This window comes from Carcharhinus amblyrhynchos, chromosome 1 (genome assembly GCF_965287045.1).
Source record: "Carcharhinus amblyrhynchos chromosome 1, sCarAmb.v2.hapA, whole genome shotgun sequence".
Taxonomy (NCBI): domain Eukaryota; kingdom Metazoa; phylum Chordata; class Chondrichthyes; order Carcharhiniformes; family Carcharhinidae; genus Carcharhinus; species Carcharhinus amblyrhynchos.
In genome coordinates, this window is record NC_137324.1 from 33,272,493 (window position 1) to 33,298,159 (window position 25,667).

The 25,667-nt window shown below is 42.6% G+C and overlaps 1 protein-coding gene across 1 annotated transcript in view; it reads right to left on the minus strand.

Moving 5' to 3' along the window:
* The window catches only part of mex3c (mex-3 RNA binding family member C), a 47,231-nt gene extending 23,601 nt beyond the window's left edge, over nucleotides 1–23,630 (minus strand). Inside the window, exon 1 of the mRNA XM_080208337.1 lies at nucleotides 23,003–23,630. Within this exon, the coding sequence (XP_080064463.1) occupies nucleotides 23,003–23,450 (448 nt within the window). The 5' untranslated portion in view covers nucleotides 23,451–23,630. The remainder of the gene's footprint in view (nucleotides 1–23,002) is intronic.
* Between the last annotated feature and the right edge of the window lie 2,037 nt (nucleotides 23,631–25,667).

Below are 25,667 nucleotides of genomic sequence, written 5' to 3' on the forward strand. Positions count from 1 at the left end.
TTCCTGATTATATATTTTGCACATTTGCCTGACATTGTTCTGCTTTTGAAAATGGCAGAAACTCACTCCAGAAGTAGAGGCTGACTACACTAATTATACATTCCTGAAATAGACAACTGTTGTTAAAGAAAATCCCTTGAATTTCTCAATGATGGATCATGGTGTTAGGAAATGATTAAACATGTAGATTTTTTTTTAAAAATGGAGAGGCAGGAACGAAAATCTCATTACAGGATAAAATCTGCAGCATGGCAGCTTTGAACAGGCTCCCAGCCCAGGCGTGTCATTCACAACACCTGTTCACTGTGCGCAACTTTGAAAAGGAAGTCAGAAATTATCTTAATAATTGGTCAAAAACTTAAAATGCTGTTTATAAAGTCAAGTGAAACCAGATGGCAAAAAGGCCTAAGTGGGCAAAATTTTAAAAAATGATTAAAAGCAGTTAAGTATCTTACAAACATACAGTAAATGCACTGCAATTGGTTATGCAGAGGGACTTGTTTATGCAAATCAAGACCTGGTCTAATGCCACGAGATGGCAAACTTGACTGTAAACCAGCTTTTAAAAAAGCTTGTTCAACCGAAGCTGCATCCATCATCACTGTACAAGTGTGCCGATATGTAGAGTGGCAAGGAGCATTAGCGCAAAGAACTCCAGAGTTCCAACACAACAAAACACTGGTCGTTGTAGGGGGATGAACACATCTAAACACATTCAAAAAAAAATTTCCAGTGGATCAATGCACCAGAATAATTTAAATTACAAATTTTACACAGCAGTACTGAATAATTACACTTATATAAGTATGGGTTGGGGAGTGAACAAAGCAGAGAAAGCTTGTCCCAGTAACTGAAGGATCGAGTACAATTCTTGGAGGTGCAGGCAGGAGAGAGAGCGAGAGTTAAAGAGAGAAAAAAAAAGAGTGAGACAGATTAGGAAAGGCAGGGCCATAAGGGGAGTTGGAAACAGGGTGTTGCTGAGCCTGGAGTCAATGTAGATGAGCACAAATGTGATGACTAAAATGGGGCAGAGTTAGGGAACCAGATAAGAAAAACATGGAATGAGGAAAAACACATGCACGGGCACACAGGGCCTTAAACAGAAAAAGATGAGATCAACTACTATAACTCAATGTGAAGTTAGGATTTTCCGCGTCTATTTAAGGTAAGCTAGATCGAGGTCCTGGGCAAAATGCTTCTTTCCATCTGTGTCAGCAGCTTCATACTTTCCAATAGTGAATCTACAAATAACACAGGAGAAAATTCGCAGGCTAAATTTAAAATTCATCATTTCTGTATAGCTGCCAGTGAAAGTAACAGATGCAGGGTAGAACTAGTCACTAGAACACTTGAGATAAACCCAAAGTCCACAACACTGGTACTTTGGGATGCTTCATTTATTTTAAATTTATGGTTACGTGTAACCATAAATAGAAGACAGATTCTCTGCAACTACAGGAATACAGAAACATTGGATTTGACCCTGCCAACAATACTGAATCCATGTTACCAATTTATGCATTCCCAAGTATCAACACTTTGTTAACCACTTAAAATACTCAGCACTTGCTCCAAAACTAGTAGTATTGTGGGGCAGAGAATACAAGATGACAGTTGCACAGACTGGCTCCACCCAAAAAACCTTTTACCATCTGACTTTCACTCCTACACAGAGCAATGGTATGCAAATATTAACCAAATCTGAGCACTCCCTTTCAGGTTTCAGTTGAAGTCTTAACAGACTAGATTTATTCAGAATATATTAATTACAGTTCAAAGGTGACAGCATGCAAAGATACCAGCCAATATCCTCAACCAGTTAAGATGAAATCTATACTGTGGTCATTGGAAATATCTATACATCACTACTGTGCCAAGGCGATGTGAAATGGTTAACCTTTGATTATTAATACCACTCTGATAGACCATTATCCAGAACATGTTAAACACTAACTGGTCACACAATCCTGTTTATCAACAGGACAGCTAGCAGTTCAGAGTGCAAACAATCCTACTTGTACAACAGTAAAAAAAGAACTAAAGATCAATGTGTTAATAGTTCAAACTTCAAAGTAAACACTAATAGCTGCACAGAATACATGGTTTTGGTGGGGGGTGGCAGGGACAAGGTGAGAGAAATCATCAGGAATACGACAATGGGTTCTGTTGGAAAAACTTTTTTCCAACCACTAACAATAAACAGGCAGATGGGAGATGTCTGGATAGTTGCTGCAATCACCTTGTGCCTTCTGGTTCTTGCACGGGGTCACAATCTTTACATCATGCATATTTTGGGGCACTATCCCCTTCCTCTATCAGGCAAATGTTTGGGCCAATGAGTTCAGGAAATAGCACTCATCTTAACTGGTTGGTTGAGGATATTGGCTGGTATCTTTGCGTGCTGAGTTTTGCCCATGACAAACAAATGAATAGCTTTGTTAAATTCAACTATGGGTTCAATAATCAGCTCTGACAGGTAGTTTTTTTTTAAATGTTTGGCGCTTCCAAAGTGCCATGTTCTGTCCAGAACATATCACTGCTCTGCCCATCTCTCTAATGTTTATTGCAGTCAGTGACAGCCTTATCTGCCATTATTTTCAATGGAGCTGGCTGACACCTGTTGCTTTTTGATCTTTTCATACATGAGAGGTGATGCAGTGGTATTGTCACTAGACTAGTAATTCAGAAACCCAGGGCAATGCTCTGGCACCTGGTTTTTGAATCCCACCACAGCAGCTGGTGAAACTTGAAATTAAAAAACACAATCTGGAATTAAAAGTCTCAATGACCATGAAATGATTGTTGTAAAAACCCATCTGGTTCAGTTGTTCTTAGGGAAGAAAATCTGCCACCCTGACCTACTTGGTGGTACGATCGTTTGAATATTGGGGCAGGCTTGAAGGGCCTGGTGGCCTACTCCTACTCCCACTCCCTATGACACCGCTCCACACCCCCCACATTTACCACTGCCAATCCATCTAACGTACACATCTTTGTGACTGTGGGAGGAAACCTCAGCACCTGGAGAAAACTCAGACATGGGGAGAACATGCAAACTCCATACAGACAGTCACCCAAGATCAGAATTGAACCCAAGCCCCTGGTGCTGTGAGGCAACAATGCTAACCACTGCACCACTTCAAATGTTGTTGGCTGTGAAAATATCACTCAGTTCAAGGGCAACAACTGTCAGTGACTCCCACATCCCCAAAATGAAATTTAAAAATGCCCCTGACATTCCATGTTGAAGGACATTTGGATGTGCTAGCAGAGCTGTAACCAGTAGTCACTGGCATACTGCCCAGTCTATTACACTTCACTTGGAGCCCAAGTCAGACTCATGCCTAAATATGTCATGGTTGTTGCAATTCAACTAGTGCCAAACAGTGCTTTGCAGTCCTTTGGCACAATGCGGGAGGAAGGGACAGTTTTTTTAAAGGTTCATTTATGGGATGTGAGTATCACTGGACAGCCCAGCATTTATTGCCCATTCCTAGTTGGCTTCGAGAAGGTGCTGAGCTGCTTCTAGAACTGCTGCAGTCAGAGGTGCAAGTACACCACAGAACTGTTAGGAAGTTCCAGAATTTTGACCCAGGAAGTGATATATTTCCAAATTGGGATGGTGTGACTTGCAGTGTGGGGGGAATCTCAAGGCGAAGTTCCTTCTTGATGCAGTTGTGGGTCTGGAAGGTGTTGCCTCAGGAACCTTGGTGAGTTTCTGAAGTGCATTCCTTGTAGAAAGATACACATGGCTATCACGATTAGTCGGTGGTGGAGGGATTGAATGTTTGTGGAAGGGATATGAAGCAAGCTGGCTGCTTGTCCTGGATTCATCCTGTAAATGAATTTTAAGTAACATTTCAATGCCAGAGCAGGTATGGCAAGACCCTCCTGCCTCAGTCATCAACAACCTGGGAAAAATAAGTGAGGACAGACTGCTTGAACTTTGCTGCTATCATGAGCTTTACGTAAAACTTTCTTTCAGAAAGAACCATGCCATGAAGAGCCCTGGAGGCGTCAGCACTAGTTGGAGCCAGACATGACCCTTTGAACAGCATTTTCAACATATGCTCTTTGATCCAGATCACTCCCTGGTCTGCATGAAGGTGAATATGCAATCCTTGAAATTTTTTTCATTCAAATCAGAAATGCCATCCTTGTATTCTCAGCCACCCAGCTACCCAAACATCATACAGATCTGTGATTCCATTGAATAGGCATGCTCCCCAACAATAGACAACATATAGGAAGCAAACATAGGCTGATTGCACAAACCAATGTCCTAATGTTGTTAGGGGTTATGGGTTTTACACAAAACAGTGTGGATTCAAACCACAACAGGTTTATTGAAAGATGTTCTCTGCACTGTACAAAAATACAAACAAACTAAAAGCAGAAGCCTTTAACACCCCAATGATAGCACCATCAAATTACATGACCTGCTCTTAAAGCAATCAACTATGTATAACATCCTCCCCTTTGACTTTGGTGGTCAGGACAACAAGTTACTACTGCTATACGCAAGATCACTAACATGCTAAACAGTATGAGAAAATGGATCAGGAGGACATCTATTCCTTTAGTTCTATACAACATTCTGGAATTTGGCTGTCTATGTACGATTTGGAACTTATTCTATAAGTAGGTACTTCCCTTGGAACTTATTCTAAATCATTCACATGGCACAGACATGATCAGGCAACTCAAATTCCACTAGATCTTCCATTGTAGTATTTACAACACTAGGGAGTAAAGAAGTTGGTACTTCTGGAGATGATTTGGAGAAATCAGTTTGAGAATACGGCAATTGGTCAGCATGGCGTTGCCAAACTAATTAATCTTTGGTTTGAATCATGCAAGAAACAGGATCAACTTCTGCAAAAAAGGTACGGCTGATACCCTGTTCTCTCACACGGCACTAACACAATCTCCTTGCTGAAATGATCATTGCTTTGCCTTCATTTCTCATCTAGCCTTTTAAGTTTCTACTACCTTTTAAGTTTCTGGAAGTAATATATTAAAAGTGGTTCCCAAATTTCTCTTCAAGAGTAGTAATGCAGGTGAATTTTAAGTAGTCACATGAATAGTGTTTCTGTAAGATGTCAAAAAGCTATTCACAAGGGTGACACGGTAGCACAGTGGTTAGCACTGCTGCTTCACAGCTCCAGGGTCCTGGGTTCGATTCCTGGCTCAGTAACTGTCTGTGTGGGTTTCCTCCCACAGTCCAAAGATGTGCGGGTCAGGTTGATTGGCCATGCTAAGAAATTGTCCCTTAGTGTCCAGGGATGCGTAGGTTAGAGGGATTAGTGGGTACAGTATGTAGGGATATGGAGGTAGGGCCTGGGTGGAATTGTGGTTGGTGCAGACTCGATGGGCCGAAGGGCCTCCTTCTGCACTGTAGGGTTCTATGATTTGATAATGAACCTTGCTCTTACGTTTCAAGGATCATATAGATCTTTCAGCTAATCTATTGGCTGATAAGGTGCAGATTTTGTATGCTGTATACTATTTACTTTGAAGTAAACCATAAGCCATCACAATCGGTTTCAGTTTACCAAATCTTGCAGAATTTGGGTCAAGCTTTTCAATGGTTTGTTCAGATGTAGTAGATCTTCTGATAACTTCTGGCCGAGTATGTACAAATATGACTAAGAGCATATAACCTTCGAACAGACCAACAAAATCTACATACAATTGTTGCCATGGCATTTTAGGCCATTCCCAAAAGTGTAAAGGAAACAACAGTGGTGTTTTTTTTATTATTTGTGCACAGGATCGACACCATCCCACTTTTTGTTCAATCTGACTATCTAGACCCAGCCACCAATATCTACCCGCCAATTCCTTCTTTAGCAGCCAGTTCCATCAACACTGATTTCTACAGCTACCATTAAAGCCAAAGCATGTTAAGTAAGCAATCTTTTGGGTAACCTCATTTTGGAGGTCACAAACAAAACAAACTCAATCTAACGATGCACTAAATGCAAGTATTATGCCAGCTTTTTAAGGTGCCACAATTGATCAAAGCTTTTACTTTTCTTCAATGGAATCTGAACTGTTCCATGACGATCAATGGCTTTGGAGAGTAATGTTCTTCAAAGGATCTTTGTTAAGTCATCACAAGTTTTGCTTCTTGACTTTGCTGGATGAACCATGCACTGGAGCATACTGAAGGTTTTACTTCCCATTGTACAGAAAAAAGCTGGTACGACCAGCTTACCTGCAATTTTATTTGTTCATAGAAAGCACTGAAAACACTTGCCATATTAACTCATTGAAAGGCCCCATGGACCCACCATTTCTTTTGTAAACACTAGCAACGCAAAACGTGGCTTTTTAAAATTTTACTGTTTTCACCATACTCACCCACCACCCCACTTTCCCCTGGGAACTATTAACTTGATGTATGTTTTTTCTCCCCCAAAATGGCCCCACTGTATGGTGAAGCATCCACTCTTTCCAAATATGCCAGATGCTGCCTGGAATCTCACCCTTCTCTGATCGGGAAAGAAAGCCCTTTTTTAAAGCTAAATGGAGAACTTGGTCTTTCTGGCACTTCAAGCTTTAATCCTGTTGTTGCTTCTCCCAGCCTTCTAATATTCAAAGTATGAGGACCCACAATGTTTTTCCTTCTACTTAGGATCTTTTCTCAATGTTCTTGATTAAACAAAATCCTGACTCTGGCCAGTTTTATTTTGTAATATCCTACATTAGGGATTGTGGGTTTTAATGAAAAAAAGGCTGTGGTTTGCACATGTAGATTCAAAGTAACACACAGGGAGATGTTCTGTGCACAGAGTACACACTGAAATTAAAAGCAGGAGTCTCTGAAACACTCCAGTGACATCACCATCAAATCACGAGACCTGCTCTTCAAGCCAACTAGTTAAATATAACAGTTTGAGGCTAACACTGATGGAACCAGTCACTAAAGTCAAGCACTATTTGATTTAATATTTTAATTTATCAATATATGTGACAACTATCGTTTCTTGCATGTTATATGGACAAAGCATTCCATTTTGCCTCACTTATCTTGGAAATGAAATCTGAGTTTTATTCTCTAAAGATGTCTGCCCATTCTAAAGTTCACATTGGCACCAGCTAAAGTTCAGTTCACTTTTGCCTCAAGACAGTAGGCGGCTTGATTTGCTATGCTGCTGGCTGACATCCAAACGTTGATGAACAATTTTCTACAACTAGACTTTGGGAAGCAATTGTTTTCAGTCTGTCATAAACTAGGTTCCCCAAGCCTTCTTCATGGTCATAAGCTGAACAGGAGAACATTCACAACTTTGCCATCCTATCTCATCCTGAAACCTCTATCGCTGAGACGAACTGCAACCACTGTCATTTCATTGCATGTCTTCCTCCCTGCCTAAACTTGCTTTTCTCATCCATAAAAGGCAATCCATGACCTTGTGGCAGTAGACTCAACTATCTCAAACATTCTTCAGATTGGCCTTCCACAAACTGGAATTAACAAAATTTGGCCTAGTTCTTAACTTGCACCAATTCCAATTCACACATCACACATGTTTGCTGATCTACTTTGAGTCCCAGTCCAGCAACAGATTTAAAAATTCAAATCTTAGTTTCCAAATTCCTCTGTGGCCTCACCTCCCTCCAACCCCAAGCAATCCTCCAATTATGGTCTCTGGCATGCCCCTGGTTTGCCCTACTCTACCACTGGCAGTGGTGCATTTAGCCATCTGGCTCTAATTTCTGGAACTGCCTCCCCAAACCCAACTAACACACCCTCTCTTTTTAAGATATACCCCCCTGCCCAACACACACACACACAAATCTGCTTCTTACATTAAAGGCACTTTGAAAATGAAAGTTGTGGATTCAAGTTCTACTCGGTAGAATTCAGCACAAAATCTAGGCCGAAACTCCAGTTCAGTACTGATGGGAGTGTTACACTGTCAAGAGTGCCATCTTTGAGCTTACACATTAAACCAGGCCACACCTGCCTTCTGTGGTGGATGTAAAATATCCATGGCACTATTTTTGAGGAGAGATGCATTTTTTTCGAGCAGTCTTTTTGACAAAACAATTAAACTAAATAAAATTAACTGAGGCCTGGTCAAAATACTCTTGAAGCTTTTAAATTTAATATAGGCTCATCATCAACATCATCTTCTCGATCTTTATGTTCGACAACCCCAGAATTATCAGCTTTATTTAACAGTCCATGAGCTTGCACCCCCAAATCCTCGGCTCCTCCATAGCACCAAAACTGCTTCCACTCATAGTAGAGCAGCTGTTCCTTTTGAAAATGCACCAACCCATTTACTGATACTAAAATGTCATCTCCCTATCAACGTACCTTTGCAGCTCTTTTCAGTGTCCTAAATAATTAGCTGCACATCCCATTTTAGTATCTACAAACTTTGACACCACTCTCTTTAGGTTGATGTTCAAATCACTGATAGCCAAACAACAGCAGTGATCCCAGAATTCAGCCCCGAACTCCTACACACTTCCAACTGCCCTGTCCAATGGCCCAATTCTGCATTCATTCTCCCTAATTCCATAACACTTCTGTTCTTCACTATTAATCTACCATGCAGTATCTAGGCAGAGGCATTCTTGAAGCCCAGATACATTCATCTACCACACTGCCCATTCCATCTACCAAGTCTAATGCGCCTTCAAAATTCTGATACCCATTCACAAATCAGTATCAGATACTTATAAGTACCTTCTCAGATAGACAGTTATTTCATTAAAGGTTTGAAATAATCTCTTCCCCACATTAAGCTAACTAGTCTGCAATTACTTGGCTTAAGTTGTCTTATCACTTCTATAAAACAATAACAATCGACCTATGAAACTTTGGGATAGGAAAGAAGAAAATAAAACTAGCCACTGTCTCCATGCCTAATTGGTATTGTGGTTGTCATTCTGGTGTGTGGATAAAAGGACTTTGGTCGAGGACCTGATCAAGTTTTGTAGTTAGATATCCTGTTGGCATGAAGGGTTCGATTTTTGTCTTCAAAAAGGATAACTGGAAATGGGAAACGTTGTGACTCAGCAGACCTGCCTTGATAGGAAGTACCTCATCAGAACCAATTTTTATTCAGCTGAAGGTGGGGGGAGCCGGACAGGGTGGGTTTCTGTGGGATGAAGTTGAGCATAACACCCTGCAAACGGATCAGAGGCAGCAGTCTGCCAAATGCTGTTTAAGAGGGCCGACTTGGTTCTCTGGGACTTTGTCCCAATTGTACGTTTATATTTTAGGCCTCTGTCCGTCATACACTCCTCATAATCAGACCCACCCTCAATGGCCCCTCATATGGGGCGGCATGATGGCACAGTGGTTGGCACTGCTGCTTCATAACACTAGGGGCCCAGGTTCAATTCTGGCCTCGAGTCATTGTCTGCGTCGAATTTGCATTCTCCCCATGTCTGCATGGGTTTCCTCTGGGGGCTCCAGTTTCCTCCCACAGTCCAAAGACGTGTGGGTTAGGTTGAATGGCCATGCTGAATTGACCCGAGTGTCGGGGGAGTAGCAGGATAAACATGGGGTTATAGGGATAAAGCCTGGGCAAGATTGTGATCTGTGCTGACTCAATGGGCTGAATGGTTTCCTGCACTATAGGGATTACGATTCAAGGAAATCTGCTTCAGCTATTCTGTATATGCTCCTCAGCATTCATTAAACCACAAGTTAGTATTTCCCAGGCCATAGCGACTTCCTTCCTCAAGATCCTGGAACCTAAGCCTTCAGATTCTGGCACTTGCTTTCGGCCAACACTTCTAAAACTTTCCTTTTTAGGCATCCTCTTTTTACTCACCTCGCTCTTAATTAACTTAACCCTCCTCCAAACCTTTACTGCCTTTCAGTGTTTCTTGAACTCATCACATAAACAGCTTTGATTTTGCCATTAACTCATTTTCTCATTCTCCTTTAGCTTCTTATTAGACTCTTCCATTTCCTTTTAGCAGATGCCCAACTTGTATTTATTCATGTTATTTTGAAATGATTAGCTTCCTTCTCTTCAAAATTGCTGCTGCACCACAGTCCCTTTATACCTATTTTGCCATACCTGACTCACGACTTTCACAAGTCTGCCATGAACAAATTGGCTATTCTAGCATTTGGATCTACGGGACCATTGTTAGCTTCTCAAGGACAATCGGGCTTGGGCAAAAAGCATCAATCTTCCAAGTAAAGAACAATGAGCCAAGATAGAATAAGTAAAAATTATACGCTATGGTCACACTTTTAAAAAATTTGGGATCAGTGCAGAGATTTATAATATCCACCTTGCTATTCTTGAATTGTTCAAGTGCATATTATTTGTAGCAATTTGCTAGGTCACTTCAAAGTTAAAAATCAACCACATTAGTGTGACCCAGGCGACATGTAAGCTAGATTGGGCAAGGACAGATTTTGTTCTGTGATTGAACTGGAGACAGTGCAGAAGAGATTTACAAGGATGTTGCCAGGACTCAAGGGACTGGGAAATTGGACCGGCCAGGACTTTTTCCTTTGGAGCATTGGACACAGAGGTAATCCTATAGAGGTGCATAAGATCAGCAGAGGCATGGATACAGCAAATGCATTCAGTCTTTTTCCCAGGGTTGGGGAAATCGAGAACTAGAGGGCATAGGTTTAAGTTAAGAGGGAAAGAATTAATGGGAACCTGAGGAGCAACTTTTTTTTTGTTTACACAGAGGGTGGTACATATGTGGAAAGAGCTACCAGAGGAAGTGGTTGAGGCAGGAACATTGACAACATTTAAAAGACATTTAGACAGATTCATGGATGGGAAAGGTTTAGAGAGATATGGACCAAATAGGGTTGTTAGGAAGGCATACGGTGTCTTGGCGTTTACTGGTAGGGGGATTGAATTTAAGAGCCGCAGCGTCATGTTGCAACTGTACAAAACTCTGGTGCGTCCGCACTTGGAGTATTGTGTGCAGCTCTGGTCCCCACATTATAGGAAGGATGTGGAGGCTTTGGAGAGGGTGCAGAGGAGGTTTATCAGGATGTTGCCTGGTATGGAGGGAAGGTCCTATGAGGAGAGACTGAGGGATTTGAGGTTGTTTTCATTAGAAAGAAGGCGGCTGCGAGAGGACCTTATTGAAACATAAGATGATCAGAGGTTTGGATAGGGTGGACAGTGATAGCCTTTTTCCTCGGATGGAGAAAGCTAGCACGAGGGGGCATAGCTTTAAATTAAGGGGTGGTAGTTATAGGATGGATGTCAGGGGTAGGTTCTTTACCCAGAGGGTGGTGAGGGATTGCAATGCCCTGCCTGCTGCAGTTGTGGATGCGCCTAGTTTGGGGGCGTTTAAGAGATCCGTGGATAGGTTTATGGATGGAAAGGGTTTGGTTTAGGTTAGAGGGTCATTGTTTTTTAACTGGTCGGCGCAACATCATGGGCCGAAGGGCCTGTTCTGCGCTGTAATGTTCTATGTTCTAAATGGGATTAGCTTAGATGGACTTTTTGGTTGGCATGGACCAGTTTGGGCTGGAGGACCTATCTCCAGGCTGTAGATTCTATAATTTATATTAATGAAATCAATGAAATTACATTCATGAATTAAAGTTCAATTTGTGATTACTGAGGCTAGGATTTAATTTTTAAAACAAAATCAAATTCAGTACTTATGGCGGTATTTGAACCAATTCTCTCAATTGCTTGCACTGAAACTACTACCCATTAATCATTAATATAGCAAAACTGACATCCAGATAAAAGTACAGAGCAATCACTAAAACCTATCCAACTGTGAAAAGACAGCAACTGAGAGTTTTGGTTAATTGTTTTTTGCCCATTTGCAACAATTTGTATATTTCAGAGGAAGCTGGGACTCAAACGTGCGATCACAAATAGAAAATGTTGAATATGTTGATATTGCATTTAGTTAATAGATTTGATGAGTTCTTGACTGAAAACATCTTATAAATCTTTAAATAATAACAACTTTTTCAACTTGAAACCTGAGTATCTAAAAAGAAAACACACCTTGACAGGCACGATTGAGTCCTAATTGTTGGCATATAAAAATCCATGCAAGTTGTTGTCAAGTACACAAAATTCTCAAGCTAGTGGGTCCTGCTGCATTAAGCATTGGGGGCAGCAGGACCATCAGCATGAGGTTCCACATTACAACTTCCAGATTTCAGCATTAGTGAGATCAGAAGCCACAGTGCCATTGCAAAAACCACATTCTCTCATTAAGCCAGGAGAACTTGCCTGGGCAATCATTTGAAACTCGGATGATTGATCAAAAGGATGGAGTTTAAGAAACATCTTAAAGAAAGTAAAGAAGTTAGGAACTTGGTCTTGGCTGCCAAAGGAAGAATTAGAAAACATGAATGAGAATTCTTAAATAGACACACTGCTCACTGATCTATGTTGATTCCCTATCCGGCAACAGGGTGATGGTTGAATGGGACTTAGTGCAAGCATTGGGGTTTCGTAAACGATTCGCAGGTATATTGGATACAATAACCGCTGAAAATTCTGACGCTTTTAAATTTACAAATTTTAGTTTGCTTTGATATTAATTTGTTAAAAACACATCTAAACTATATTTCAAAAATATACAGGAATGTTGTAAAAACTGAACAGGTCTGGCAGAATCTATGAAGAGAGAACACGAACAGAATTAATGCTGAGTCAAATATGATCCTTATTTGAAATGGACTCAAACGTTAACTCTGCTCTCTCCACAGATACTGTCAAATCTGAGTTTTTTCAATGATAACATGGATGTTGAAGATCTGAAATAAAAGTATTTTGCTTTTATCTAAATAGTAGTTTGGTAGTACAGAACTCGAGTATTGCTGTAAGAAGACATTTTTGTCAAAGCTTTTCATCTTGCACTTGCAAGAATACCAATGTCAGGGGAAACAACTTTATATTTGTATGAAAAGTGCCAATTGGTTGGAAAGTCGATTCTGGATGGTAGAGGTGTTGCCATGGAGAATGTGCCAGTTAATAGTGACTGACAGTTAACTATCAAACGTTGAAAATTTAGAAGTAATTTATTTTGTTCAGTTGAAATTGGCATAGTGTGTACACATCTGCCTAAATATCAGTCTAAATATTCTTGGTTTGCAAAAAAAAAGTGGCATTAAAAGCTGACTGAACTAGTGCAGTATCGTTTTATAGAGCTCCAAATTACAAGTTTCAATCATCGTAATTAAAGAGAAATAGCACATTTGGATTAACATTTTTTAAAAATACAGAAATATTCTCAGTTCCAAATAGTTTTGACCTTTCATTTTTTTTCCCCCAATCAATCGATATATTAGAAAGGCAACAGTACAATTCTCACCACAACTGCTCCCAAGATGGAGACAAAAGAGACAGTAGAATAAAAAGGGCAAGGAACCGCAAAAATGCACTTCAACTCAACCACACACAGCCAGATTCTGTTTGAGGGAGGTATGTTGCAAGCCAAGTTTCTCTGAATATGGTCAGCACTATAAACCACAACAGGAAGTCAGGGGGAGTGTAACAAGGTATTTTTGGGAATGGCATTTTTCATCAGTTAGGATAAGACTGTTCTCACATCTGTCTGTGGAACACTTACCACAGCAATATTTACAATTCTCCCAAACTGATGAAACATTGCAACATTGGCATTGAGGCTTTATTGTACATAGCCTACATGCTGGACCTGCATTGATTGCCAGTCTTATTCGCTACAAAAATTGCATTAAAGCAGTTGCTTGAAATGATATCCATTTGTCTGAGTCTCACTGGAGACAGGTGCTTAATAAATCCATGTACATACACAAATGCTATGATGCATTGGCAGACATCAAGGTTATCAGTAAATAAAAAAATGAATAAAGCAAACACATTATGAGGCTTATTAAGGGGAAGTTATTGTCCAGAGGAAAAAAAGACCAACTGAATTTTTTTTAATGGCCAAAACCAGCACCAAGTCACCTTAATCATCTCGATATTCTGACTAAACAGCTGACAAAAGAGGAATAACATTGGAAGCCCTCAACCTCAAAGCAGAAGCAGTGAAATAAAAGTTGCCAAAGTCGTAGAGGGCCATTGACTGTGCTCTCCCCCTTTTTTTTTTAGGAAGGGAGAGACAGTGCAAGAGGGTGTTGACTGGTGGTGATTTAACCAGAGGGTCATCACACATCAGGTGAGGGGCAAGGCCTTTATGGATAAGCTCAGCCAGTACGAGAATTGAACTCACGTCATTATCATCGCTTCGCATCACAAACTAACTGAACTAACCAGTCCTTGGAGACACAATATATGATAATCATATGGCAAAGAAACAACTTGCATTTTCATAGCACCTTTGGGTCAGAAAAATGACCCAATAGTGACTGGAGAAACTCTTCAGTGGCTTAAGCCAAAGAAAGATGTCTGTGCATATGAGAGCGCAATTATTGCATAAAGACGAAGCTATAACTGTAAGTGATCCTCAGGACAATAATCTTCAGCTGCTATCTCAATGGTCTTACTTAAAAGGTCAGGGGATAATGTACTAAGTACTTCGTATAGTTTTCAAACAATTTAATATTGTCTTTAATGCAGCAAAACATCCCTGGGCCCAAAAAGAACTACACAGACTTGAGACTCAGGAGATATTAGGCAAGATAATCAAAAGATGGATCGTGGTAGTGTTTTTGAGGATCAGAGTGTGATACAGGCTTATAGGATGGAGGAGGTAGATGTTCTGAGGGAAGACATATTAGCAATTTTGAAAAACCTGAAGGTTGATAAGTCCCCTGGGCCAGGTGGGATACATCCTAGGATACTTTGGGAAGCAAGGGATAAGATTGTGGAACCTTCAGCTTTGATCTTTGGGTCCTCACTGTCCACAGGAATTGTGCCAGAGAACTGGAGAGTGGTGAATGTTGTTACTCTCTTCAAGAAAGGAAATAGAAATGACCCTGATAATTAAAGGCCAGTTAGTCTTACTTCAGTGGTTGGTAAGTTAATGGAAAGGGTCCTGAGGGATAGGATTTATTTGGAAAGATACATCTTAATCCGGGACAGTCAGCACAATTTCATGAGGGGTCAGTCTTGCCTCACAAATTTGACTGAACTCTTTGAGGAGATAACTACATACAAAGGTAGAGCAGTTGATGTCATATACATGGATTTTTACTAAGGTGGTTGATAAGGTTCCCCATGGTAGGCTCATGAAGAAAGCAAGGAGGTGTGGGATAGAAGGGAATTTGGCCAATTGGATAAGTAACTGGCTGTCTCATAGAAGACAGAGGGTGGGAGTGGAGGGAAAATTTTCAGAGTGGAGGTCAGTTACCAGCAACATACCACAGGGATCAGTGCTGGGTCCTCTGTTATTTGTGACTTTTATCAATGACTTGGAGGAGGGGACTGAAAGGTGGGTTAGTAAATTTGCTGATGACACCAAAATTGGTGGAGTAGTGGATGAGGTGGAGGGCTCTTGTAGGCTGCAAAGAGACATTGATAGGATGCAGAGCTGGGCTGAAAAGTGGCAGTTGGAGTTTAACTCTCATTAGTGCGAGGTGATTCATTCTGGTAAGACAAACTTGAATGAGGATTACAGGGTCAACAGCAGGGTTCTGAGGAATGTGGGGTTCTTGTTCATACCCACAGATCTTGGGGTTCATATCCACAGATCTCTGAAGGTTGCCACTCAAGTGGATAGAGTCGTGAAGAAGGCTTATAGCATGTCAGCGTTTATTAACAGGGGATTTGAGTTTAAAAGTCATGGGGTTATGCTGTAACTATACAGAACCTTGGTGAGACCACATTTGGAATATTGTGTGCAGTTCTGGTCACCTCACTGTAAGAAGGATGTGGAAGCATTGGAGATTTACCAGGATGCTCCCTGGTTTGGAGGGTAGGTCTTATGAGGAAAGGTTGAGGGAGCTGGGGTTTTTCTCTTTAGAGCGGAGGATGAGGTGACTTAATAGAAATTGATAAGATGATGAGGGGGGATTGATAGAGTGGACGTGCAGAGACTATTTCCTCAGGCGGAGGTAGATGTTACTAGGGGGCATAACTATAAGGATCATAGTGGGAGATACAGGAGGGATGCCCGAGGTAGTTTCTTTACTCGGGGTGGTTGGGGTGTGGAATGCACTGCCTGCTGTGATAGCGGAGACAGACACTTTAGGAACTTTCAAGCAGTTATTGGCTAGGCACGTGGAACACACTAGAATGATAGGGAGTGGGATAGCTTGATCTTGGTTTTGGACAAAGCTCGGTACAACATCGAGGGCCTGTACTGTGCCATTCTATGTTCTATATAGTTGGTTGCAAGAAGCATCACATAATAATCACTTGTCTGACAGGCGCACTTGTAATAAAAAGTTTGATATTACCCACGTCAAAAGCATTTAATGTGATAGTGCGTTACACTTTGTACAGGATGCATTGTAGCAACTTAACAAATGTATTCGATAGTCCACAAATTCTAGTGAGAAACAAGAGCAGCATTATTATAAGCACACATCAAAGCCATGTCACTCAGCTGAACCTGGATATTCCCCTGTCCCTTCATAGTCAGTGAATCAAAACCCTGAAACCCCCTACTGTAAGGCCATTTCATCACAAGGACTGACAGTTCAAGAAGACCTGACCATTCAGAATCTAGGAACAGGTGTAAATGTAGCTTTGGGTCACTATGAGACACTGAAAAAAACTGCTAAGGAAGTGATTACCGCCAACTTCCTCCCTTTCTTTTCCAAAGTACCTCTGCAAGTTAACAAGTCACTGGCATTGCTTGTATGCACTTTCAAAGAACTCCAAAATTCTTATTTTGTGTTAAAATTGACTGATAATGCAAAGTACTGGTTTTAATTTGCTAGGTGCTGAATATAAATTCACAACTCACCCAACAACCCTCAGGCGACAGATCTAAAATTATATGCCTCACTTACCTGCTTTTCTACGTAGGAAAAACAATACTTGCAGATCACATTTCCTCCCACATCAGTACTAAATTTGCCATTTCTCCCTACCTACCAACCCAAAGAAAAGCAAGGAATAATAAACCACATTCTACAATAGGGATTAGTAATCTTCCCTTACATTTTTAGCATAACATGCTGGATATTAATAAACATTTCTTTCAGGATTTTCTTCAAAATGAGAAAATGAGGCAAATACAAAATTTAGCATCGAGTTTCTTTTCCTCTCTCAATCTCCCTTTACTTGCCATTAAAAATCTTACTAACTTCCAGCCAATCAGGTAAGCTACTGGCCAGCCACAAACAGCATTCCACTCTCATAGCAGTACAAATAATAAAAAACCGTTCGGCTGTAAATATTTAACACTTTTTGAGGTACAGCGCAACAAGGAAGAGAGCAATGGAAGATCATTTACTCCCACGCATCTTACATGGGTAAAAGCCAAATGCAGGCAACTGGGACCAGCATAGTGGTTAAAAAAAGGGCAGCGTGGACAAATTGGGCCAAAGGGCCTGTTTTTATGCTGTAAACCTCTGACTCTAATTCTTCCCTCTTAATTAAGATAGGAAAAAACAAATCCAGAAGCTCGGGTAACATTTTAAAAAAAAAGTACTTTAAAATAGCATTTAAGCAGACCGCAATTTGATTCAAATGAAAATTAATTTGCATTTACACAAACATATTCCACAATCCTAACCCCCAATGTCCCAAAACAGTGCACAGTCAAGGGGCTAATTGAAGTGTAGTTGTTTTTGAATTGTGGGAAAACACAGTAGCCAACATCATACTGAGCAAGGTCCTACAAACATCAACTAAATTAATCACCAGATAGTGATACTGGATAAGAACCAAGGCTAGCCAGGAAACTGGAAGGTCTCTCTGCTTTTCTTTTGAATAGAGCCATTGGAATCTACTGCGCCCATGAGAAGTCAGGTTAACACCTCACTTGATAACAACCAGCTAAACTGTAGTACTGGACCAAAGTGATGTCCTCAAATCTCTGAAGTAGGGCTGAAGCCAGAACTTTGCAGAAAGTGCCAGCACAGAACATAAAAACATAAGAAATAGGAGCAGGCCATCTAGTCCTTCGAGCCTGCCCCACCATTCAATAAGATCATGGCTGATCTGAAGTGGCTCAATTCCACTTTCCCGCTTTCTCCCCATAACCCTTAATCCCCTTGCCTACCAAAAACCTATCTACCCGCGTCTTAAATATATTTAGCGAGGTAGCCTCCACCACTTCAACGGGCAGAGAATTCCAGAAATTCACCACCCTTTGAGTGAAGAAGTTTCTGTTCTGTTCAATTCTGTTCTAAACTGTGCCCCCCCGCCTTATCTTGAGGCTGTGCCCTCTAGTCCTGTAATCCAGCTAAAGCTGGACTCTTTTAAGCAGTTTATAGGCAATGATAGATTCTCCCTTTGCACTAAAAGACACAATAAAGGCAACAAAATCTTTGCTGCACGTGGTATGATGCAACCAAAGTAACTAGTTTGAACATGAAGTTCAACACACTCCAGGCACTTGAGAGCAAAATTAAAGGCTACACCAGTGCTGTTCGACAGAGTGCTGCATGAGGAAGTGCTGCACTGCCAGAGGTGCAGACAAGGTATTAAAAAGAGGTTCTGTTTGTGCTTTACAGGCGAACGTAAAACTTTCCCAAAGCACTATTTCAAACATGAGCAGTGTCCTGCTTATTATTTATCTTTCAATCAACTTTAAAAAACTGCTCATGGAGTTTGCTGCGCACAAATTGGCCACCCCATTTTCTACATTGCAATTGTAAAGCATTACGAGATGACAGTAATAATGAAAGGCACTTCGGCAACTGAAACACAAATCTTTTCTAAAACTAGAGAATTGATCATTTCTTAAAACATATGTAAATAGTGCACTGTGACCTCCCCAATAAGAAGTCAGTTTCATTGACTGAAATGGAAACTTTGAGCCTCGTGGCTGACTTGAGCTGCAGGTTCTTTACTTCCATATTGATCGTTTAGACTGATTCAGTACATAAATGGAACTGAGTGGGAATACAACAATGGAATCCGGAAATATAGGGCTGCCACGTTATACTTGTAAACAGTGCAAATATTTTTCTTCTAATTGAGAAAACACATTTAAAAAAGGAAAACATGGTAGCATTATGTAGAATCAAGTTTTGGTTCTGAAGGTTGCAGAGTGCTGGAGTTAAGGAACATTTGTGGGCTTTAAAGGAGTTTTGTGTCATTGATCGCCTTTCTGTGTAGGCGTCCAACCTGCTAACTCCAGGATAAGTGGTTCTAACTTTGAGCTTGCCGGAAGCCAACAGTATTTGCTGATGACAAATAGTGGAGTAGGTTGTAATGAGGACACAAGAAATCTGCAGTGGACCTATAGGTAGATTATGTGGATGGGTAGGGATTTGGCAGATGGAGTACAGGATCATAGGATGTAGGAGCAGCAGAAGGCCGGTCAACCCTCCGAGTCTGCTCCACTATTCAATAAGATCATAGAACCAAAGAATCCCTAGTGTGTGGAAGGCGGCCATTTGGCCCAATGGGTCTGCACCAACTCAGCATCTTATAGTGCCCCACCCCCTCAACAATCCTCATAACCCCATGAATTTACCATAGCTAATTCACCTAACCTACCTACATGTCTTAGGACGATAGGGGACAATTTAGCATGGCCAATCCTCATGTCTGATCTCACTGAATTCCATTTTCCCATCAGCTCCATTAACCCAACTCCTTTGTCTACCAAAAATCTACTCGACTTTGAATAAATTCAACGACCTGGCTACTACATTCTCTGGGAAGAGAATTCTACAGGTTAACAATCAGAAAAAAAACTCCCCATCTCCATCTTAAAAAGGAAGACCTGATTCTTAACGCTGTCCCCAGCACTAATTTCTCCCAGAAGGGGAAACATCATTTCAGCACCCACCCCGTCAAGTTTCAGATGTTTCAATAAGATCACCTCTCAATCTTCTAAACTCCAATGGATATAGGCCCAGTCTGTTCAGTCTTTCATCATAAAATAAGCCCTTCATCCAAGAATAAATTGAGTGAACCGTCTCTGAACTGCTTCAAGTGAATTGTTTCTTGTATATCATACAGACCAAGCATAGAGAAGGAAACGAGACAGCACAGAATGTAGTATTACAGTCATAGCTAGGGTGTAGAGAAAGATCAACTTAACGCAAGCTAGGTCCATTCAAAAGTCTGACAGCAGCAGGGAAGAAGCTGTTCTTGGATCGGTTGGTATGTGACCTCAGACATCTGTATCTTTTACGTGATGGAAGAAGGTGGAAGAGAGAATGTCCAGGGCGCATGAGGTCCTTAGTTATGCTGGCTGCTTGGCCGAGGCAGCGGGAAGTGTAAACAGAGTCAATGGACGGGAGGCTGGTTTTGAGATCAAAACTATATACGGTACTCCAGACGTGTTATGAGAAAATTTGAACATGGTCCACTGGTTGTGGGTGGCACAGTGGTTAGCACTGCTGCCTCACAGTGACAGGGACCCAGGCTTGATCCTAGTCTTGAATGTCTGTGGGCAGTCTGCACTGCCTCCCCGTTTCTGTGTAGGTTTCCTTTGGGTGCTCCAGTTTCCTCCCACAGTCCAAAGATGTGTGTGTTATGTTGATTGGTCATGTTAAATTGCCTAGTGTCAGGTGAATTAGCAGAGCAAGTACATGGGGTTATGAGGGGCTTGGGTGGAATTGTTGTCGGTGCAGGCTCAATGAACCAAATGGCTTCCTCACGCAGTGTAGGGAATCCATGATTCACTTTGGCAGGAAGAATAGAAAAGTTAAATCGAGAAAAATGTAGGAATCCAAGGTGCAGAGGAATCCGGTTGCTCTGTTACATGAATCACAAATAGTGAGTAGGAAGACAAATGGAACATACATTGCTGTTTATTGTTAGGGGAAATCGAGAACAGAAGCAAGGAAGTCTTGTTGCAACTATATAGGGTATTGGTGAGATTACAGCCGAGTATTACGTAGCTTTGCTCACCTTGAAGAATATACTAGGTTTGGAAGCTGGTCAGAAAAGGCTCACTAGGATGAAGCAGTTGACTCATGAAGAAGCTTTGAGAAAGTTGGGCCTATACTCAGTGGAGGTGAGAAAAAGCATACAAGATCCTGAGGGGACTTGGTGGGATTGCGTGTGTGCGTGCGTGTGCACACATCAGGGGGGGGGGGGGGGGGGGGGGTAAAACTAGGGGACACAGTTTAAAATTGAAGGGTACCCCAATTTAAGACTGAGACAAAGAGAATTCGCCTCCCCCCCAACTCCCGAACAGGGTAGGCAGGGAAATGGAGTGAGGCCACAATCAGATTAGCCACAATCCTGTCAAATGGTGGTGCATGCTCAAGGGGCTGAATGGCTTACTCCTACTCCTTATTTGTATGTCTGTATGAACTTAGCATATATAGGATTGATAAAGTTTAGATTCAGCAAGTGGTTTTATTTGACATAGAACAAAATGGGCCTTCCTGACTTTGAAAGATGAATTAATTTACACACTAACTTGTCAAAAAACAGACAAAATTAATCTGACTGAAATGCTTGCTGAGGCAGCAGATATGTGAAATTAGCTAATCATAAGTCACTCATGCTGTCCAATTTAGAAAAAACGGATTTCGAATAAACAGGGCTTAAATGGCTGAATTTCACTCTTGCTAGTCAGATGTACGGTTCTCAAAAACCAAGTGGATAACTATTAGGGTTCTCAAAATGTGCTCACAGCATCTAGCATTGTTACAAGTTTGGGAGCAGATTTATCTAGAGTCATTGAGATTTACAGCATAGAAATAGACCCTTCAGCCCAACTTGTCCATGCCACCCTTCAGCCTTCTACGCTCCAGAGATAAAAGTCCCAGTCTATCCAGTCTCTCCTTATAACTCAAACAAGTCCCAGTAGCGTCCTAGTCAATCTCTTCTGCACTCTGTCAAATTCAATATCCTTTCTATAATAGGGTGACCAGAACTGTACACAGGTATTAAAGTTAAGTATTCACTGGTGTGTGCATCCTTTTCCTATGCAATTTGGGTGGTATTGACCAAATCTCTAAACCAATGCAAGTTGCACAAATTCTTACATACGGCATCAAATGTTAAAAAATCAAGCTCCCCAAATTGAGGTAAACATGCAACGGGGTGTGAGATCATATTTCATGATCAATGCAATATTGGCATAAGTTCCATAAACATTCTAGTCATCATATTTATGGCTTCAGAAAATATACATGCACACACACAACCCTTTTTATATTTTTGTTTCACCAATTGTCCAGGACAGGCCATTTTAATTAAAAATTTTCCAACAGTAGAATCAGAAAAAAAGACTTTAAAATATTTACATTACAAATATGACAGATTGGAAAACTATTTAAGCACCTGATAATATTTATTTAAAAAACAGATGCAGAATAGTAGAACAATTAAACCAATGTGAGGGAATCTGACTAGAAAATTGGAAGTATTGTGTTGGCATTCTGCTTCAAATGTATCAGAACATGTTCAGAAGTCGATGCATTAAAAAAAACACGTTTCTTCACTAAAATTCAAACTATTAATCTTGCATATGAAAGGAGCGTGGGAAAAGGGAACCAGAGATAAAAAAGGAGAAAGGACAGTAGTGAGAGAGAGAGAAAAGATTGAAGCAAACAAAGAGAGCAGGCATAATGAGAGGGGAAGAAAAGGCAGAAAACAAGATTGGGGGTGTGGGGAAGACAGAGAGAATTACTAGAGTATCCTAAAGAGTGAGGCGGTGTGGAAACAGAGTGGAGCCAAGAAGGACAAAGAGGGAAAGATAGGGGTGGGGGGCAGAGGGGGTGGGAGTGGATGGTTTGGCAGAGGGGATGGGAGTGGACAGTGGGTTGGGGGGTATTGAGTTGGGATGGGATTGGATTGGGTTGGGTTGGGTTGTGTTGAGTTAGGATTGGATTGGGGAGGGGGGTGGGGGGTTGGGAGTTGGGATTGGATTGGGGGTGGGGGGTTGGGAGTTGGGATTGGATTGGGGAGGGGGAGAGGGGGGAGTTGGGATTGGATTGGGGGGGGAGGTGGGATTGGGGGGGGGGGAGGTGGGATTGGGGGGGGGGGAGCAGACTCACCCTGCCTGCCCACGATCTCGGCGACATGCTCGGAGCTGGGAACGGGCACACACTCGGTCATGTTGACGCTCTTCTTCCGAGGCTGCTGTTGTTGCTGCTGCTGCTGCTGGAGCTGCTCGGCCTCGAACAGAGCCAGGACGGAGGAAACCAGTGGCAGCCCGCCGCCGCCGCTGCTGCCGCCGCCGGGGGAAGGGGCCGCTTCGGGCTGACTGCCGTTCACCGGGCCCTGCAGCAGGAGCGGCTGCGGCACCGACACGGGCTCTCCCCCCGCGGCCGGGGGAGGAGGTGAAGCAGAGAGAGCTTCGGCCTCCAGGCCCCGGCGATGCTGAGGCTGAGGCAGCGGTGGCTCCTCCAGGCCGAAGACGGTGAGCTGCTCCATGGCGATGTGGAGAGGCCCGGCCTCAGCATCCTCCCTGTCCATGTCTGTAAACACTGTACTACTCGGCATTGTTATTACACTAACAGCCTAGCGTTAAATATCGGTTCCTCATTAAATAATAAAGCTTCTGATTTTTTTTGTTTTTTTTAAAAAAAATATTTTTCTCTCTCTTTCTACAAAAGCGCCAGCGCCCCTGGGTTATTTTTTTCTTTTGTTCTTTCACTCCATCGTCGAAAAGAGCGACGCCGCGCCCATTACCGCCGGGTCGCTCGATCCCATTGGCTGGGACCCATCGCAAACCCCGCCCAGCATCACCAGACGCCCATCCCCATTGGCCCAGCGCACTACAAACCCCGCCCATTATCCCAGATCACCCGCCCCCATTGGCTCGGCCCATAGTTAAACCCCGGCCCTGATTACCCGGCCGACCAATCCCATTGGCTCGTCTCTTCGCCTACCCCACCTCCCCCCTAAAAGTCATTGCCGCTCCGCCGAATCCGTTTGACTTCGCCCCATAGGGAAACCCCGCCCATGATTACACCCCGCTGAATCTCATTGGCTGGAGCCCAGCTCCTCCCCGGCCCCCGCCCGCCCGCCCCTGCGCGAGGGAACGTCGCCCCGGTAATACCCGGATGCGCGGATCAGTTTGACTCTCCGCCATTCTGCACTCGCTCGTTTCCCTCGATTTCCCGGGCCCCGCCCACTCCCCCTCGCCCCGCCCAGTCCAATCCGTTCTCCCTGTGCCAACGCGGACGTGCCAAGCCCGCCCATTCCATTGGCTGACCCAGCTGTCAATCAGACCCTGTGCCTCTCCTCCCTCCCTCGGGCCCTGGGGCACGTGATGCAGTGACATCATCCAGACCGATCGCTCTGAAGCTCGACGGTGCGTTGGTGTTTTTTATTCTCAAAAGAAGTCACCGGCCGAGATCGGATGGCGGATTTTGTTGATAATTTGTTCGGCGCTGCTGTATTTAGGGGAGAGGGAATAAATAGGCCGGCTTGTGATTGGTCTGCCATGCTGAGAGGACCGGCTGCTGATTGGTGAATTGGAGAGCTGGACAGCACGTTGCCATGAGGCAAAGCCCCGCCCCTTCCGGTGGCTGCATCTTGTGAATGAAAAGGCTGCCAGGATACTCCCTCTGTGTTGATGCATCGGCAATGTCACTGAGTTTCATCTTCACACTTATGAATAGGTGTATGACAAACTGAAATTACGCTGAGGGTACCCAAATGGCTCAAATCCTAATTTGCCCTCAGTTTATTTTTAACACTGTCGTTATATTTACAGTTTACCAATTTATTATTGTTACAGATAGGGGATGAGAGTTAAACTGAAACTCACCATCCCCTTCCCTTATTCTCAGTGTTGCAGTGGTTAGCACTGCTGCCACATAGCGCTAGGGACCCAGGTTCGATTCCTGGCTTGGGTCACTGTCTCTGTGGAGTTTGCACGTTCTCCCCATGTCTGTGTGGATTTTCTCCAGTGCTCCAGTTTCATCCCACAGTCCGAAAGATGTGTGAGTTAAGAAACAAAGAAAATTACAGCACAGGAACAGGCCCTTCGGCCCTCCAAACCCATACTGACCAGGCACAGCCTCAAAATAAAGGGGGGGGGGGCAGTTTAGAACAGAGTTGAGGAGGAACTTCTTCACTCAAACGGTGGTGGATCTCTGGAATTCTCTGCCCATTGAAGGTGGAGGCTACGTTGTTGAATATGTTTAAGTCACGGGTAGATAGATTTCTGATATACAAGAGAATTAAGGGTTATGGGGAACAGGCGGGTAAGTGGAACTGATCCACATCAGATCAGCCATGATCTTATTGAATGGCAGGGCAGGCTCGAAGGGCTAGATGGCCTACTCCTGCTCCTATTTCTTAGATTCTTATGTTGTCTGACTTAACTAAACCCCCTGACCCTTCTGGGGACTGTATCCCTCTTTTAGGTGCAATGGAGCCATACTAAATTCTTCCTCAGTGTACCCAAATAGCTGCCAGAGTGTGATGACTGAATTTTTTTTTAAAAACTTCATTTGTCACAAGTGAGGCTTACATTAACACTGCAATGAAGTTACTGTGAAATTCCCCTGGTCACCACAGTCTGTTTGGGTCAATGCACCCAACGAGCATGTCTTTCAGAATGTGGGAGGAAACTGGAGCATCTGGAGGAAACCCATGCAGATACTGGGAGAATGTGCAAACTCAGCACAGACCATGGCCCAAGCTGGGAATCGAACCCACATCTCTGGCACTATGATTTTGCAGTGCTAACCACTGTGCTATTGTGCT